The sequence below is a fragment of the Pistacia vera genome, unplaced genomic scaffold, assembly GCF_008641045.1.
Source record: "Pistacia vera cultivar Batoury unplaced genomic scaffold, PisVer_v2 Contig344, whole genome shotgun sequence".
Classification (NCBI taxonomy): domain Eukaryota; kingdom Viridiplantae; phylum Streptophyta; class Magnoliopsida; order Sapindales; family Anacardiaceae; genus Pistacia; species Pistacia vera.
The window spans coordinates 940,387-955,685 of NW_022196162.1; the positions used below are offsets into that span (position 1 = coordinate 940,387).

Consider the following 15,299-nt stretch of genomic DNA (forward strand, 5'->3'; position numbering starts at 1 on the left):
ACAACAACAACCAACATACCCAAACAACCAAAAACTATAGATCTAGCACCAGAACACCTCAAGAGTAGATCCAAGCTGCAGATCCAGCACACAAAAAATTGCACTTACTGAGAAAATATCCTAGTGACTACAAAAAGCTAAAACTCCAAAAATCTGTAAATTCCTAATACTGCAAAGAACAAAAAAAAAAAAAAAAAAAAAAAACACCACAAAAACAAAACTACAACACAAAAAAATCCTGCACCAACCCAATAGTCTCCTATGAAATTAATGCTGAATGTTGGAGACCTGCCATGAAAAAAAAATACAGCTAATAAACATCTTAATACAATATTAGAAAGTTAATTCTAATGCTCCAGACATGCATCATTTATTAGTCCACTGATGCGTTGTTACTATAACATGCATAAATAGCAAGTGCACTAGTCGCACAAAGTAATAAAGTGATGAGTGAGTATCGTTCCCACGAGGATTGGTTGCTAAGCACTAAGTTTGCTACTGTTTTCAAGTTGGAGCAATCAAATTTGTTTGGATTAATGGGAGAAAATTAAACTTAAAACGAAAACAAAAATTGCTAAATATTCAAAGCTAAATTATGAAAGAAAGATTAAAAACAAGGTAATATCAATTTAAACAAACGGGTAGGGTTTTGACTTCATTCGAACTCTATGGATTAAACTTACGGATTATGCTATTTCCATATTCATATGCATTGATTGTAAATCGAATTCTCTAAATTGTAAAACATACCTTCTCAGGCTATGTTTTCCTACTTTTCCCTATTAAACTTCCGCACCCAACAATTTGAAGATTAATAGTTCTAAGCTCATTAAGCACATGGAATCCTAGATTGATTCTCAAATCTATCTCTAGCATTCAATACTACAATGGTGATTACCTAAGAAGCTTAACACGACTCATTTCTCAATCTCATCATGTTCATCAATTAAAAGCAATAAAATCAGAATAACCACACAATCCATACAATAGCATATGAAAATAATAAAAATCAATTGCTCAATCCATGGAAATCCAAATTACATCAAAACCCTAACCTAAAATGGGTTAGTTCATAGCTAAATCAAAATACATAGCAAGAAAAATAATAAACACAAGGTTCAACATATTGAAATGAGAGAAAAGACAAGAGATCTCCCTTAGTTGAAGGATCCACCAGATTCAATCCCAAATCTTCTCACTTTTCAACCCAAACTTCGTCAAATCTAAACTAAGCCACATGAAAATAAGATGCTCTAGACTAAAAATGACTAACTCTCAAAATGGAAAAGTTTTACTTTTATACTTCGCCTTAAAACCTAAGACTTTGCCTAAAAATGAAACTGTGCGTTTTAAAGAAACTGAAATTCGCAGACTGTGCCGCGGCGAAGAAGGAATCTCGCTGCGGTGACGAAGTAGAAATTGACTCGTGCGTAACTCCTTTCGCCGCGGCGAACCTTCATGAAGAATTCTGAAATTACAGAATTGTCCTCCGCTTACTTCTTTGCTTGAATCTTCGATCTTCGATGCTTTCCCCTGGGAACAAGCTTCATAGTGCTTCACTCTGCTTTAGAACTCTCCCAACTTCTGAGATTCGCTTACTTTTGAGTCCAGAAACTCCAATTCGCTCATTATTTTCTCAAAATGTCCATTTTGGCCTGAAACACAAAAGTTAAAGAATTAAGTAGCAATTCAGGCATAAAGGAACTAAGAAGTATCTAAAATCTGGCCTAAAAGCCTAAATAAAACAGTATAATCCTCGGATTATCAAAACTAAAGACATGCTCATCCCTGAGCATTAGGAACAAAACTCAAAGAAGGAAAACAACAACAACCAAAACACAACATAACAAAACTGGAAATGAACAAACAAAACTTAGACTTAACTCAACATACGAATTGCCTAGAATTTATACAAGTCTCAAAGGTTATTGAAAAATTATTACTAGAAAAATGTTCAACACTCCAAGAAGTTATAAGTTGCATCGACTATCTTTTCTATTGGTCCCTCGAGTAGGTGATCCCCACTACAATCCACCTTCCGACTTCCCGGATTATTTTATGCAGGCATGCAAAGTCTATCAAATGTCGGTAGACTCCATAAGCCTAAATATCGAATTACTCTCCACTAATGAGGATTAGACATCGCTAAAAATCAAAAGTCTTTGCAAGCTTGTAACGTTAGGCTCGGGTAGTGGCCTCCAAAGGAAAGGAAAGGGTAAATAAACAAAAGAACTTGGTTTCCTTAAAGCAAACACTAAGACTTAATCCAACTCCCACTTCCTTTCTCAACCATCACTCAAAATTTCAACCATTTAACAACCTTCAACCATGAAAAATTCTTATTTTTGCTATTGTAATGCAATTCTCGAAATAGAAATTTATTTTTTTATTATTTATTATTTTTTAATTATTAATTTTTTTTTTTTTTTTTGTATATAACAAGAATCTCAAATTGAGGTTAATTATCTCTCTTATTCTTCTTGCCCTTCTCACAACCCCCAAACTATTCTTTTAGTTCATTCACACAACTCTTCAAGTTCCTTGTGTTTGCATTAGGTCCAAAATTCTCCTAAAGGGTATGATAAAGTGTTTAGGGTAATTGGATTGGACAATTTTTGGTTTGCAAGGAAATAAAAAGCAATGATAATCTCATAAGGCTCAAATGGGTGACTAGGGAACAATTCATTAGTGGGTTGGCTGGAAATGCTCAAACGTTTCGAAAAATGTCTGAATCATTTCCTCAACAATGTCTATTCCTAGAATTTCGCCTCAAGCACTTCTTTACTAGGTTCTAGTGTCCACCAACATTATCAAAACTTTACCTAACCACATAAAATGAATCTAAGCATGCCGAAATAAATGAAAATGGTGGTTGAACCACTCAACAAACCTCAATCGAAATTCAGTCAATCAATATAAACTTGAAGCAATGCTTAACATTTTTCAACAATAAAAAGCCAACAATCCTAGTCTCATCATAGACCTATACATTTCATTATTGGCAAACATAACAAAAACACAAAATTAACTAAACAAAAATAAAAAATGTCTCAAATTTTTCCCACCCCCAAACTAAAGATGACATTGTCCCCAATGTCACATTATGCACAAATTAGGAATAGAAAAACAAAATTGACAAAGGTAGGAGATAGTTCCCTAATTAATCCGTGAAGGTGAAGTTTCGCTCAACAGTGTGCACACCTGGTCCTTGACTTTTTCATCACTAAAATCTGTAAAAACAATTGAAAACTATGGTGTCCACTGTGTTAGAAAAATTCACTGAGTAATATGAAAATATTACAACCCTAATCTCGTCTTTACATCAACTAGGAAATTAAAACAAAAATTAAACAATCCGAAACAAAAAGTATCAACTTAGTTCAATGTTCGAAATGAAATACAAAAACAAACAAAAATAGGTGCTCAGGTGCTCATTCTTCGGCCTCCTTGTCTCCCTCGGTGTCATCCTCTTCTGAGTCGGAACCCATCCATTCATCTGAATCTCAGTCAGCCCATTGGAATTCCGAAGTATCAACATTGAGATTGGTGAAGCTACTCTTCTGCATGTCATACATCATCTAAGTCTGCTCTACCAGCCACTCTTGACGTTTTGCCCTCCGTTTCTTCTGACGCATCATCTGCTGCATCATTTCCCTCATAGTGGCTATGGAACTGGATGATGTGGCAGTGCCTTGTATGGTTCTCTGTCATTTTGTCCCGACGTTGGGTTGCTCACTGTCTGGACGTGCAAGATGCTTGTGATAATAGTCTGAGTCGAGAACTGGGGCAGCATGGATAAGTGGCTCATCATCATGTACCTCGATTCCGGCTCGAGTGCACAACTCTGTAATGAGATGTGGGAAAGGGTAACTCCCTTGCCCTGGTTTGGCTGCATGCTGAATGTTGTTCAAGATAATTTTTCCCACATCCATTCTCTTTCCTGTGGCAATAGAATAGAGCAATAATGCCTTCTCATAAGTCACAGTACTATAGTGTGTCTCCGACATCATCCTCGCAAAAATAAAGTATTGCCACAACCGAGCCACCAGTGTCAAATTAGTTCCCTTAATGCTTTTCCTGCCCTTCTTCGAAATCTCCCAAGGGGTATCCAGTTTTGCTATAGCCTCAAGGATCACCTCATCCCTTTTCCGTGTCTTCCTGAATTCCTCATACTCATCACGGTCAATCTTAGGCAGGTTATAAAAATCATTGATTACCTTCGCATTAAATGCCATATCAGTACCCCTCATAAATACAGCACCAGATTCACACTCTGGGAGGTTGGCATAAAACGCTCGCACTATTGGCTCTACGTTCGCATGTGTAGGTGCACTCATAAATAATTCCCAACGTCTCCGTCGAATCCAATCCATAGCCTGGCTCGCGGTCAATCCACGTTCAGGGATAAATCCTTTGTCTTTGCTTTGGACTGCCTCTTCATAGCGTGTCCGAACCTTGTCATTTACAAATCGATTGTCCAATTTCTTTCCTTTTCCTTTACCCTTTGATGGTACCTTGAGCGGCATTTTCCCAAAACTACCAATCAACTCAACAATTCAACTAAAAAAAATTCAACCCTAAGCGTCCCACGACAACCACAATTAATCCTAAAAAAATTGACAACACTTCCAAAAATTTTGCACCTAGACCCCTAAACTACGATTCTTCCAAACTCAACCAAACACTCCAAAATTCAAAACCTACACTTTTCAATACCAAACAATGCACAATCAATACTTTCTCAAACAAAATCAATGCACAATAGCACCAAAAATTCCACAACTCAATCAACAATCAATATTTTCAAATCCATAACTCTAAACTCGAAATTGTACAATTAAAAGTTTGGAAGGCTCGAAATCTTACCAATCCCAAGATGCTTTCACCACCAATTTCACAGATTGCGGCCCAGATCGCAAGATTCCCAAATTTTGTAAACCAAGGGTTTCCAAAATTTTTCGCAGAAATCGTTTTTAAAATGAGTTGTTTTAGTGTTTGGGAGAGTTAAGAAATGAGGAAAAGTGATGGGAATTTGCTGAAGAAAACTCTGGATTGAAGTAGGAAATTTTTTTCTCTCAATTGTGTTTTGAACCTTTGCGTTAAAAATGAGAAAATAGCGTGGGTATTTATAAAAAACAGACTTCACCGTGGCGAAGTTCTTCACTTAAAAACCCTAGAATCCTAACCCAGTCGATGCCGCGGCGAAGAATTTGTCTTTGCCGCGGTGAAAAATTACAGAAGCTCATCGCCTTAGCGAAGAACAAACTTCGCCATAGCGATTTTTCCTTAGTGAATTTCTCCCAACTTTCTTCGCCGCGGCAGAAAAATACAGAGGCTCATCGCCTCGGCGAAAAAATTACTTTGTCGCGGCGAAGTCTGGGACTTTCCGACTTCTAATTTTTGCAAAATTTGCTTCGCCGTGGCGAATAAACGTCTTTGCCATGGCGAAAACTGGAAGAATTCTATTTCTGCCTTGATTCGATAATTCACCTGAAACACCCAAAAACACACAAATTAGATTTCATCTAAAAATCATAAGAAAACTCAACAATGTCAAAATAGTAAATAAACAACAACAAATGAAAACACTTGGGTTGCCTCCCAAGGAGTGCTTGTTTATAGTCGGAAAGCTCGACTCTCTCAAGTTCTCATTTCGAGATGTCAAGTCAAAGGGGACTTGACTTGCAACTCATCACTTCGTCGATAAATGGCTTCAACCTCTGGCCATTGACCTTAAATGTGCCTTTTTCTTCATGTGACACCTCCACCGCTCCGAATGGGTAAACTCTTGTAACTATGAAAGGTCCGGACCATCTAGACCTAAGTTTTCCTAGGAAAAGCCCAAGTCTAGAATTAAACAACAACACTTTCTGACCCACTTCAAAGTTCTTCTTCCTGATATGCTTGTCATGCCACTTCTTGGTCTTTTCCTTGTACATCCTAGCATTCTCATAAGCTTCATGACGAAACTCATCGAGTTCATTCAAAGTCAGCATCCTTTCTTCCCCAGCAGGTCGTAAATCCATGTTGAGCTGCTTGACTGCCCAGTAGGCCTTATGCTCAAGTTCTACCGGCAAATGACATGCCTTCCCATAGACCATCCTAAATGAAGACATACCAATCAGAGTCTTAAATGCCGTGCGGTAGGCCCATAATGCATCATCCAACTTCTGTGACCAATCCTTTCTTGATGCATTGACTGTCTTCTCTAAGATTCCCTTTAGTTCTTTGTTTGACAGTTCCACTTGTCTACTAGTCTGTGGATGGTAGGGTGTCGCAACTCTACGTTTCACCCCATATTTCCCCAAAAGTGCATCCAATTGCCTGTTGCAAAAATGCAATCCTCCATCACTAATGATTGCCCGTGGTACTCCAAACCTTGAGAAAATATTATTTCTCACAAAATTAACCACCACTCGGTTATCATTGGATGGCAATGCAATTGCTTCCACCCATTTTGATACGTAGTCCACCGCTACCAAAATGTACATATTCCCGTAAGAATTTGGGAAAGGACCCATGAAGTCAATTCCCCATACATCGAACAGCTCAACAACTAGGATATTGTTCAGTGGCATCTCATCTCGCTTTGAAATATTCCCACTTCTTGACATTGGTCGCATTCCTGAAACATTCGGAAAGAATCCTTGAAAAAGGTTGGCCAGTAAAACCCAGATTGAAGAACCTTGGCTACTGTCCTAGCTCCTCCAAAATCGCCATCTTCTTCCCTCTCATGACAATGCCTTAGAATACTCTCCATTTCCTCTTCCGGAAAACACCTATGTATCATCTGATCAGCACAGTGTCTATAAAGAAATGGCTCTTCCCAGAAGTAGTACTTCAAATCTGAGAAAAACTTCCTCTTTTGTTGGAAGGTCATGCCGATGGGGAGCACTCTCGCTGACAAGTAGTTTGCAAAATCTGCATACCACGGTGCTTCCTCCACTCTCATCAATTTCTCATTCGGGAAAGTTTCCCTGATTTGGGTTTCTTCTTCATTTCCCTAAATTGGTCATTCAATCCTTGACAAATGGTCCGCCACCACATTTTCCGACCCCTTCTTATCTCGTATCTCCAACTCAAACTCTTGTAGCAATAGGATCCATCTTATCAGCCGAGGTTTCGCTTCTTGCTTTGCTAATAGATGTTTGAGTGCTAAATGGTCCGTGTAGACTATCACCTTGGCACCTAGCAAATATGAACGAAATTTATCAAAAGCAAAAACCACAGCCAACAATTCTTTTTCAGTGGTGGTGTAATTCAATTGTGCATCAGTGAGCGTTTTGCTAGCATACTGAATTATATGCAACACTTTGTTTTTCCTCTATCCTAACACTACTCCTAGTGCAAAATCCTAGCATCACACATCAATTCAAATTGTAGTCCCCAATCGGGAATTGCAATAATAGGTGCAGAAACTTTCTTAGAGTTTGAAAGGCATGCATGCATTCATCATTAAAATCAAAAGCAACATCTTTAATCAATAAATTGCAAAGGGGTTTAGAGATCTTAGAAAAATCCTTGATGAACCGTCTATAAAACCCCACATGCCCCAAGAAACTTCAAACTGCTTTAACATTGGAGGGTGGTGGCAGCTTCTCAATCACGTCCGTCTTTGCTCGATCCACTTCTATTCCGTCCTTTGAAATTCTATGACCAGCACTATTCCTTCTTGGACCATGAAGTGGCACTTCTCCCAATTGAGCACCAAGTTCGTCTCCTAACATCGCTGCAAAACAAAAGAGAGATTAGATAAGTAATTATCAAAGGACGAACCAAAAACAGAGAAGTCATCCATGAAGACTTCTATAAACTGCTCCACCATATCTCCAAAGATCGACATCATGCATCTCTGAAATGTGGTTGGTGCATTACACAACCCAAAGGGCATCCTTCGGTAAGCAAAGATGCCATAGGGACAAGTGAAGGTCGTCTTCTCTTGATCCTTAGGAGCGATGGCAATCTGATTGTATCCTGAATAACCATTTAAGAAACAGTAATAAGCATGCCCTGCCAAGCTCTCCAACATCTGATCAATGAAAAGAAGTGGAAAATGATCCTTCCTTATTGCTCAATTTAATTTCCGGTAGTCAATGCACACTCTCCAGCTTGTGACCGTCCTAGTTGGTATCAATTCATTGCTCTCATTCTTTATCACTGTGATACCTCCCTTCTTTGGAACAACTTGCACCGGACTCACCCATGGACTATCAGAAATGGGATAAATTATTCCTGTATCTAGAAGTTTCACCACCTCCTTTCTCACCACTTCTTTCATCGAAGGGTTCAATCTTCGTTGTGGTTGAACTCTAGGCTTGATATCATCCTCCATAAGTATCTTATGCATGCAAAAAGATGGAAAGATGTCTCTAATATCCGAAATAGTCCATCCAATTGCCGATATGTGTTCCCTTAACACTTGAATTAACCGCTCTTCTTCCAATTTGCTCAACCTTGAACTGATTATTACTGGGAAGGTTTCTGATTCCCTAAGATACACATATTTGAGGTGGGAAGGTAAAGGTTTCAGCTCAAGCTTTGGAGGTTCTTCCTTTCTTTCCTTTTCTTTCTCTTTTTCAAAATCAAATTCCTCAAATTCTAAATCTTGGCTCTCATCAATCGGCTGAAGTGCTTCTAACAATCTAGCACATTCGTTCCTTGTCGACTCATCTGCCTCTATTGTTCTTGATTGGGCAATACACGCTTCTAGAGGTAGTTGTGGAGTGTTCTCTTCAATGACCTCTGCTACTAGTTTATCCACCACATCAACACTAAAGCACGAATCTGACTCGGATGGAAACTTCATAGCTTTAAACACATTGAACGTTACTATTTCATCTTGAACCCTCAACAGCAACTTTCCTTCTCGCACATCAATGAGTGCTCTTCCCGTGGCAAAAAATGGTCGGCCCAAAATAAGAGGCATTTCCTTACCTTCCTCTATGTCCAATACAGCAAAATCTGCCGGAAAGATAATCTTGTCCACCTTCACATCTTCGACTATACCCCTTGGTTGTTTGATGGATCTATCTATGAGTTGCAACGACATGGTCGTTCGCTTAACTTCACTAATTCCCAATCTCCTAAAAACAGAAAAAGGCATTAAATTGATGCTAGCACCTAAATCACATAACACTCGATCAAAGGTAATGTCTCATATAATGCAAGGAAATAGTAAAACTCCCTGGATCTTTGAGTTTCAGGGGTAGCTTCTTATGGAGAATGGCGCTGCACTCCTTCGTGAGCATCACTATTTCCTCATCCTCTAACTTCCTTTTGTTGGATAAAATCTCCTTGAGAAATTTCACGTAGCTCGACATCTGTTGCAATGCATCTGCAAAAGGAATGTTAATATGCAATTTTCTAAATATTTCAATGAATTTGGAAAACTGCTTATCTTGATTCTTTTTCTTCAATCGCTGAGGAAACGGCACAGGAGGAGTGTGATGTGCCAATTCTGGTGATATCTCGAGAAATGACAATTTCTTCTCCCTTTGTGTTTGCCTCACTTCCCGTTTTTGTTCTTCTTCCCTAGAACTAGATGGTTTCTCTTCAGCAACTATCTCTTTATCAACCTCCTCATCAGAGTCTTCCTTTTTCTCTCCCTTTGATGGACTTTCTTCTTCCCTTGATTTTTCCATCTCTTCCAACACTGTCCCACTTCTTAGAGTTATTGCATTTGCTTGCTCACGTGGGTTAGTCACTGTGTTGCTCGGTAGTGAGTCCGATGGTCTCTCATTTAACTTATCAGCCAATTGACCCACTTGTACCTCCAAGTTTCGAATAGACGCCCCTTGATTTCTGAAATTTGTTCTTATCTCATTCATAAAACCTGTGGTCTCCCGCATAAACTTTCCAAGCATGTCCTCTAATTTTGTCACTCTTTGCTCTCCTGATTGATTGTTCACCCCTGTTTGGTTGTTTGGCGATGCTCTTTAGTTCCATTGATTGTTCTGCTGATTCTGATTGCCCCAAGATAGGTTCGGATGATTCCTCCAACCAGGATTATATGTGTTAGAGTACGGATTGTTCGGTTGCCTTTGATTTCCTACCAAGTAGTTAACCTGCTCCGATGATGATGCTGAAGCAAACGTGTTCCCCACTTGACATTCGTTGCTCACATGATTACCTACACAAAGTTCACAAGTTAGTTGAGGTGCTTGAATGGAATTTACCTGCATACTTCCCAACTGTTTCTGAAGTGTTGTCAGTTGGGCTGAAATGGATGTATATGCATCAACTTCATGAAGACCCATAGATTTCTTCGGTTGCACCCTCTCATTAGGTCTTTGATAATTATTGCTTGCCAGAACTTCAAGCAACTTAGGAGCTTCTTCCGAAGTCTTATTCTGCAGTGCTCCTCCCGAGGCTGCATCTACCATAGTTTGCACATTCACCATCAATCCATTATAAAATGTTTGGACTTGCATCCAAAATGGCAACCCATGATGTGGACACCTCCTCAGTAATTCTTTGTATCTCTCCCAAGCCTCATACAATGATTCTGACTCTTCATGTAGAAATTATGTAATATCATTTCTCAACTTTGCCGATTTTGCTGGAGGAAAGAATTTGGTCAGGAACTTCTGTGCTAAATTGTTCCATGTTGTCATCGTTCCTGTTGGTAATGCCATTAACCATCCTTTAGCTTTATCCTTCAATGAAAATGGGAATAGTCTCAATCTGATGGCGTCATCTGACACTCCATTTGACTTGAAAGTATCATAAATCTCCAAAAAGTTGGCAATGTGTAGATTTGGATCTTCCTTCAAATCTCCCCTGAACTGTACTGATTGCTGGATCATCTGGATGATTGCCGACTTTATCTCAAAGTTGTTGGCTTGTACTGCTGGTCTAGTTATACTCGACCCACTGCTATCAATTGAGGGAACTGAAAACTCCCTTAGTGTTCTATTTTCTATCATCTCTACAACTATGCTTTTGGTTCCACTGTAGCCTCTTTTTCTCTTCTTTCTCTGTTAAGTCTTTGAGTGGTTCTTTCAATCTCTGGATCAACAGGAAACATTGGTTGACGTCTTGTTCTTCGCATAAACTACACAAAAAAATAGAAAAAGTAAGGTCACAAACCAACCTAAAGAATAACAAAAATTAAACAAACAACAATTAAGCAAAAATAAAGCTCCAATCTAGCTAACACAAGAAAAATTTAATGTTAACTGATACGAACACCTGCAGATTAATCAATTGACAACCAACCAACAGTAATTCTCACACAAAATAGACCAACATACAACCAATCCACAACCAAAAATATATCAGAAACAGCAAGGGCAATTCCAACAATATTTGTATTAGTCAAATATTTGAATAAAACTGAAGCAAATGCAAAATAGAATAAAGCTGAACATAAACCCTGGCGTTTCGAGGAGCCAGGAGCCTCCACTATTTTATCAACAAAAGTCCAGNATCGGCGTCTCTGAAGTCTTTATCAACTGTAGCATTACTCCCTGCAAGGAATAGCAAAGCTCCTGCGAGATCACAAAGTTAGAACTAGATTGATAGGCTAATACAGGTTGCGGTCAGCTTTTGCTTAGAAAGGTTTTTCGTATGAATTATTATACCTTATTCCATGCCATTAGCCTCTTTTATATAGTGAAGTAGAGAGAGTTTGAGAAGGTTACTTTCTTGGTGGAGTAGGATTTCAGGTGGAAGAGAGAATGTAAGTGTTTTAGGAGAATATGAGATCTCTTCCATCTTTGGGATCAGATCCTAGTCATATTCACTTCCTAATTTTACTTGACTTCCTTATTCCCTTAGATTCCTCATTCAATGTTGATTATACTTTCTATTTTAGAGAAGGGAGAACAACATTTTTCCACCCAAGGTTTGGCGAAACGACACTTTCCCACCATTTCGTCAGATTCGGTTAGTGTTTTCTATTAATATTTTATTGAAAAGACGAAAATACTCTTAAATAATTTATTTCTTAATTAGTCGATTATTGATTAATTCAAGTGCAAAAATATATTTTTTCCTTTGTTTATTTAATTAATTAAGAATATTGATTTTTTATATTAAATAGTAAAAATAAAAAAAACATTATATTATGAAAAACATCATAAATTTAGTAGTTTATTGAATAATAGTGATGAGATATTGATGATATTATAAATAAATAAATAAATATTAAAATCATTTAACTTTAAACAATTTTATAGCATTACTCTTAACTTTTTAAGTGGGGTTAACTATTTTTTCTTTTTTAACTTTTTTATATTTGACTTTTTGGCTAATTAAAAAATAATAAAAAGATTTATGAAATCAAATATTTAAGGGTATTTTTGTCTTTTGAGTAAAATATTAACGAAAAATATAACAGAACATAACGAAATGTGAGAAAGTGTCATTTTGAAACTTGGAGGGGGGAAAAGTGTTGTTTCTCCAAACCTTGGGTGGGAAAATGTTGTTCTCCCTTTAGAGAATATCTATTGGACAATTTTACTTAGGATGCAAGTTCCAACAGGTCGAGTTTTTAAACGATGCTTAAATGAAACTTGTTGGAGCCTCTAATGAAGGTAGACATAACATGTGTCAAAGCCTTTGGTTAGGATAAATTTGTAATATGTCATATATATTTATTTTAGACCCTTAAAAAATGGTAGACTTATGATAGAAAATGCTAGAACCTTTTCACTAATTGAGCAATGACTTAATAAGATTTCCCGTTTCAAAAAAACCGTATTCTTATATTCGTTGAGAATTAGGTGTCATAATCATCATACTAGCAACCGATTATCTTTATTCTTTTTTACGCTAAGAAGTCTATCGATCGGCCCAAAAACTACTTCAATATTTCTTCATGTCCTGCGCCACCACATAAAATAATGCAAATATAGATAAAAAGATTGTATTGTCTTTACAATATTTTGAGTTTTAAGTTTGAATTTAAGAAAATCTTTTCTTGAAAGCGATTTACAAGAAAAATAACAAAACAAAAAAAACAGAAGCACCAGCACTCAGTTCCATAAGGTAAAACCAATATGCAAAGTATTCCCTTTCCCAGCACTTTAAAATGGGAAAGGATTACCTAAATACATTATTTAGGTTCATCATCAAACTAAACTAAACTTTACATGAACAACAATGAACCATAATATTGTAGCAATGTACTTAACAGAACTCACACATACAATAATTCCAATCCCAGAAACAGAAACTACCAATATATGTACCAGAAACCTAGTTAAGTACAAAATTACAGCTAATGCAACAGTAACCAGAGATCACCAGCACAAAAAAGTAGTGCACTGGACGGTCACACCACGAATATTTTGTTGTCCCACATTACATGACGGAGGCAGTAAGCATATCCTAATTTACAGATGAGCAACACATAAATTGTACCCAGTATGGCCTCCCCTTCGCTTTCCTCTTCTCTCTCTTAATATCTGCAGGATACCGTGCAGGAGAATTATAGTCCTTCCCAATCTCCCTCTTTGCAGGCTCAGTAGCGGGTACTCCAGAACTCAGAATTGAGTTCACTGTTGGGGCTAAAGAACCATTATCTTTTGTCGTCGTTTCATCTTTTTGAACAACAGGAGTTTTATTTTCCCTCAGGTTTGGAGACTTCGGTTTGGTTTTAAGATTGGCCTCTCTCAAAAGGTTCTTCAATGGAGTGTGTTGCTTTCCAGCACTCCAGTTTGTGACCTTGGCAATAATTTCTTCATTCTTCTTTCTCCCTTGTGATTCATTCACAACATTTGTAAGAGATGGAAACCAACCAGCTTCTGACGATGGAACTTTTTGCTGCTGTGGATTCTGTGTTACCTGGATAGCAGAAGCAGAACCTTTCTGGTGAACCCCACCCCCAGGTTNTTGCACGTATCTCAATAAATCTTTTGAGATTTTGAAATTGATGACTAAATAAATCTCCCAAGTAATATGTCATTTATACATATATATTAGACCGGCTTATAATAGAAAATACTAAAACCCTTTCACTAATTGAGCATTAACTTGATAAGATTTCCCATATTATAAAAACTGTATTCTTTTATTCGTTGAGAATTACGTGTTATAATCATCATCCTAACAACCGATTATCTTAAACTCTTTTTAGGCTAAGAAGTCTGTCAATCTGCACCAAAAAGGCAGAAAGTACTTCAATATTTCTTCATGTCCTGCGCCACCAAATAATGCAAATATAGATGATAAGATTGTATTGTCTCAACATTATTTTGAGTTTTAAGTTTGAATTTAACAAAATCTTTTCTTGAAAGCGATTTACTAGAAAAATAACAAAACAAAAAAAACAGAAGCACCAGCACTCAGTCCCATAAAGTAAAACCAATATACAAAGTATTCCCTTTCCCAGCACTTTATCTTTTTGAACAACAGGAGTTTTACTGTCCCTCGGGTTTGGAGGCTTCGGTTTGGTTTCAAGATTGGCCTCACTCAAAAGTTTCTTCAAAGGAGTGTGTTGCTTTCCAGCACTCCAGTTTGTGACCTTGGCAATAATTTCTTCATTCTTCTTTCCCTTGTGATTCATTCACAACATTTGTAAGAGATGGAAACCAACCAGCTTCTGACGATAGAACTTTTTGCTGCTGTGGATTCTGTGTTATCTGGATAGCAGAAGCAGAACCTTTATGGTGAACCCCACCCCCAGGTTCAACCAATGTCATGAAAGATGGCGCGTCAAAAACATCTGATTTTTCGGAAAGCTGTCTCTCAGTTACGCCTTCTGGTTTCTTCGAGTTGGTTTCCTCTGCTTCTTTGGATGCTGGATTATCAGTTGATGGTAATGTTTCAGAATCAACAACGGCCGGTGTATCTGATTGTGTTGAAAGCACTGTTCCAAGCATCAAAATAAGCAAATATACTGAATTTCAGAAAGCAAAGTGGTTCTTTCGAGATAAATTTTGATACACTAAAGTTTTGCACATAAATAACCAGTAGAACTGCAGAGACAGGATTGATTTCTTGAGCATGCTAAATCCCTAACTAGAGATTTCCCAAATGTTTAGTGATTCATCATTTTATGCCCTAAGGAGCTCATCAGTCATAAGCATAAAAATTGAGTCATTAAAATTAAAACACACATTAAGACGGTTAACACAGGATGACCATCTGAATTAAGACACTTAAAAGCAATATGTATATAGACATATCATGTCCGTATTATAAATTTTATCATGCATTGACCTCATAAAATTTGAGGATCTAGAATCATCATATCTAGCAAGTATAACAATATCTTTTAAGTTTTTTAATTCATTAAGAAAATCAAGGTCTTTCATGTTTGAATCCAGTTTATCTTCTATAAGCCACAACAGAGA

General features: G+C 37.4%; 1 protein-coding gene and 1 non-coding gene across 2 annotated transcripts; one reads left to right on the forward strand and one right to left on the reverse strand.

Annotated features, from left to right (window-relative positions):
- The first annotated feature begins 10,440 nt into the window (after positions 1-10,440).
- LOC116138947 lies at positions 10,441-10,547 on the forward strand. The gene has a single exon (XR_004129373.1). It is a non-coding gene; the product is annotated as a small nucleolar RNA R71 (small nucleolar RNA).
- Positions 10,548-12,973: 2,426 nt separating this feature from the next.
- LOC116138875 lies at positions 12,974-14,662 on the reverse strand. Its single transcript, XM_031424542.1, has 2 exons — positions 14,606-14,662; positions 12,974-13,808 (listed from the first exon to the last, which is right to left on the reverse strand). The coding sequence occupies exons 1-2, from the start codon at positions 14,643-14,645 to the stop codon at positions 13,333-13,335; spliced, it is 516 nt and encodes a 171-aa protein (XP_031280402.1). The 5' UTR covers positions 14,646-14,662; the 3' UTR covers positions 12,974-13,332.
- Between the last annotated feature and the right edge of the window lie 637 nt (positions 14,663-15,299).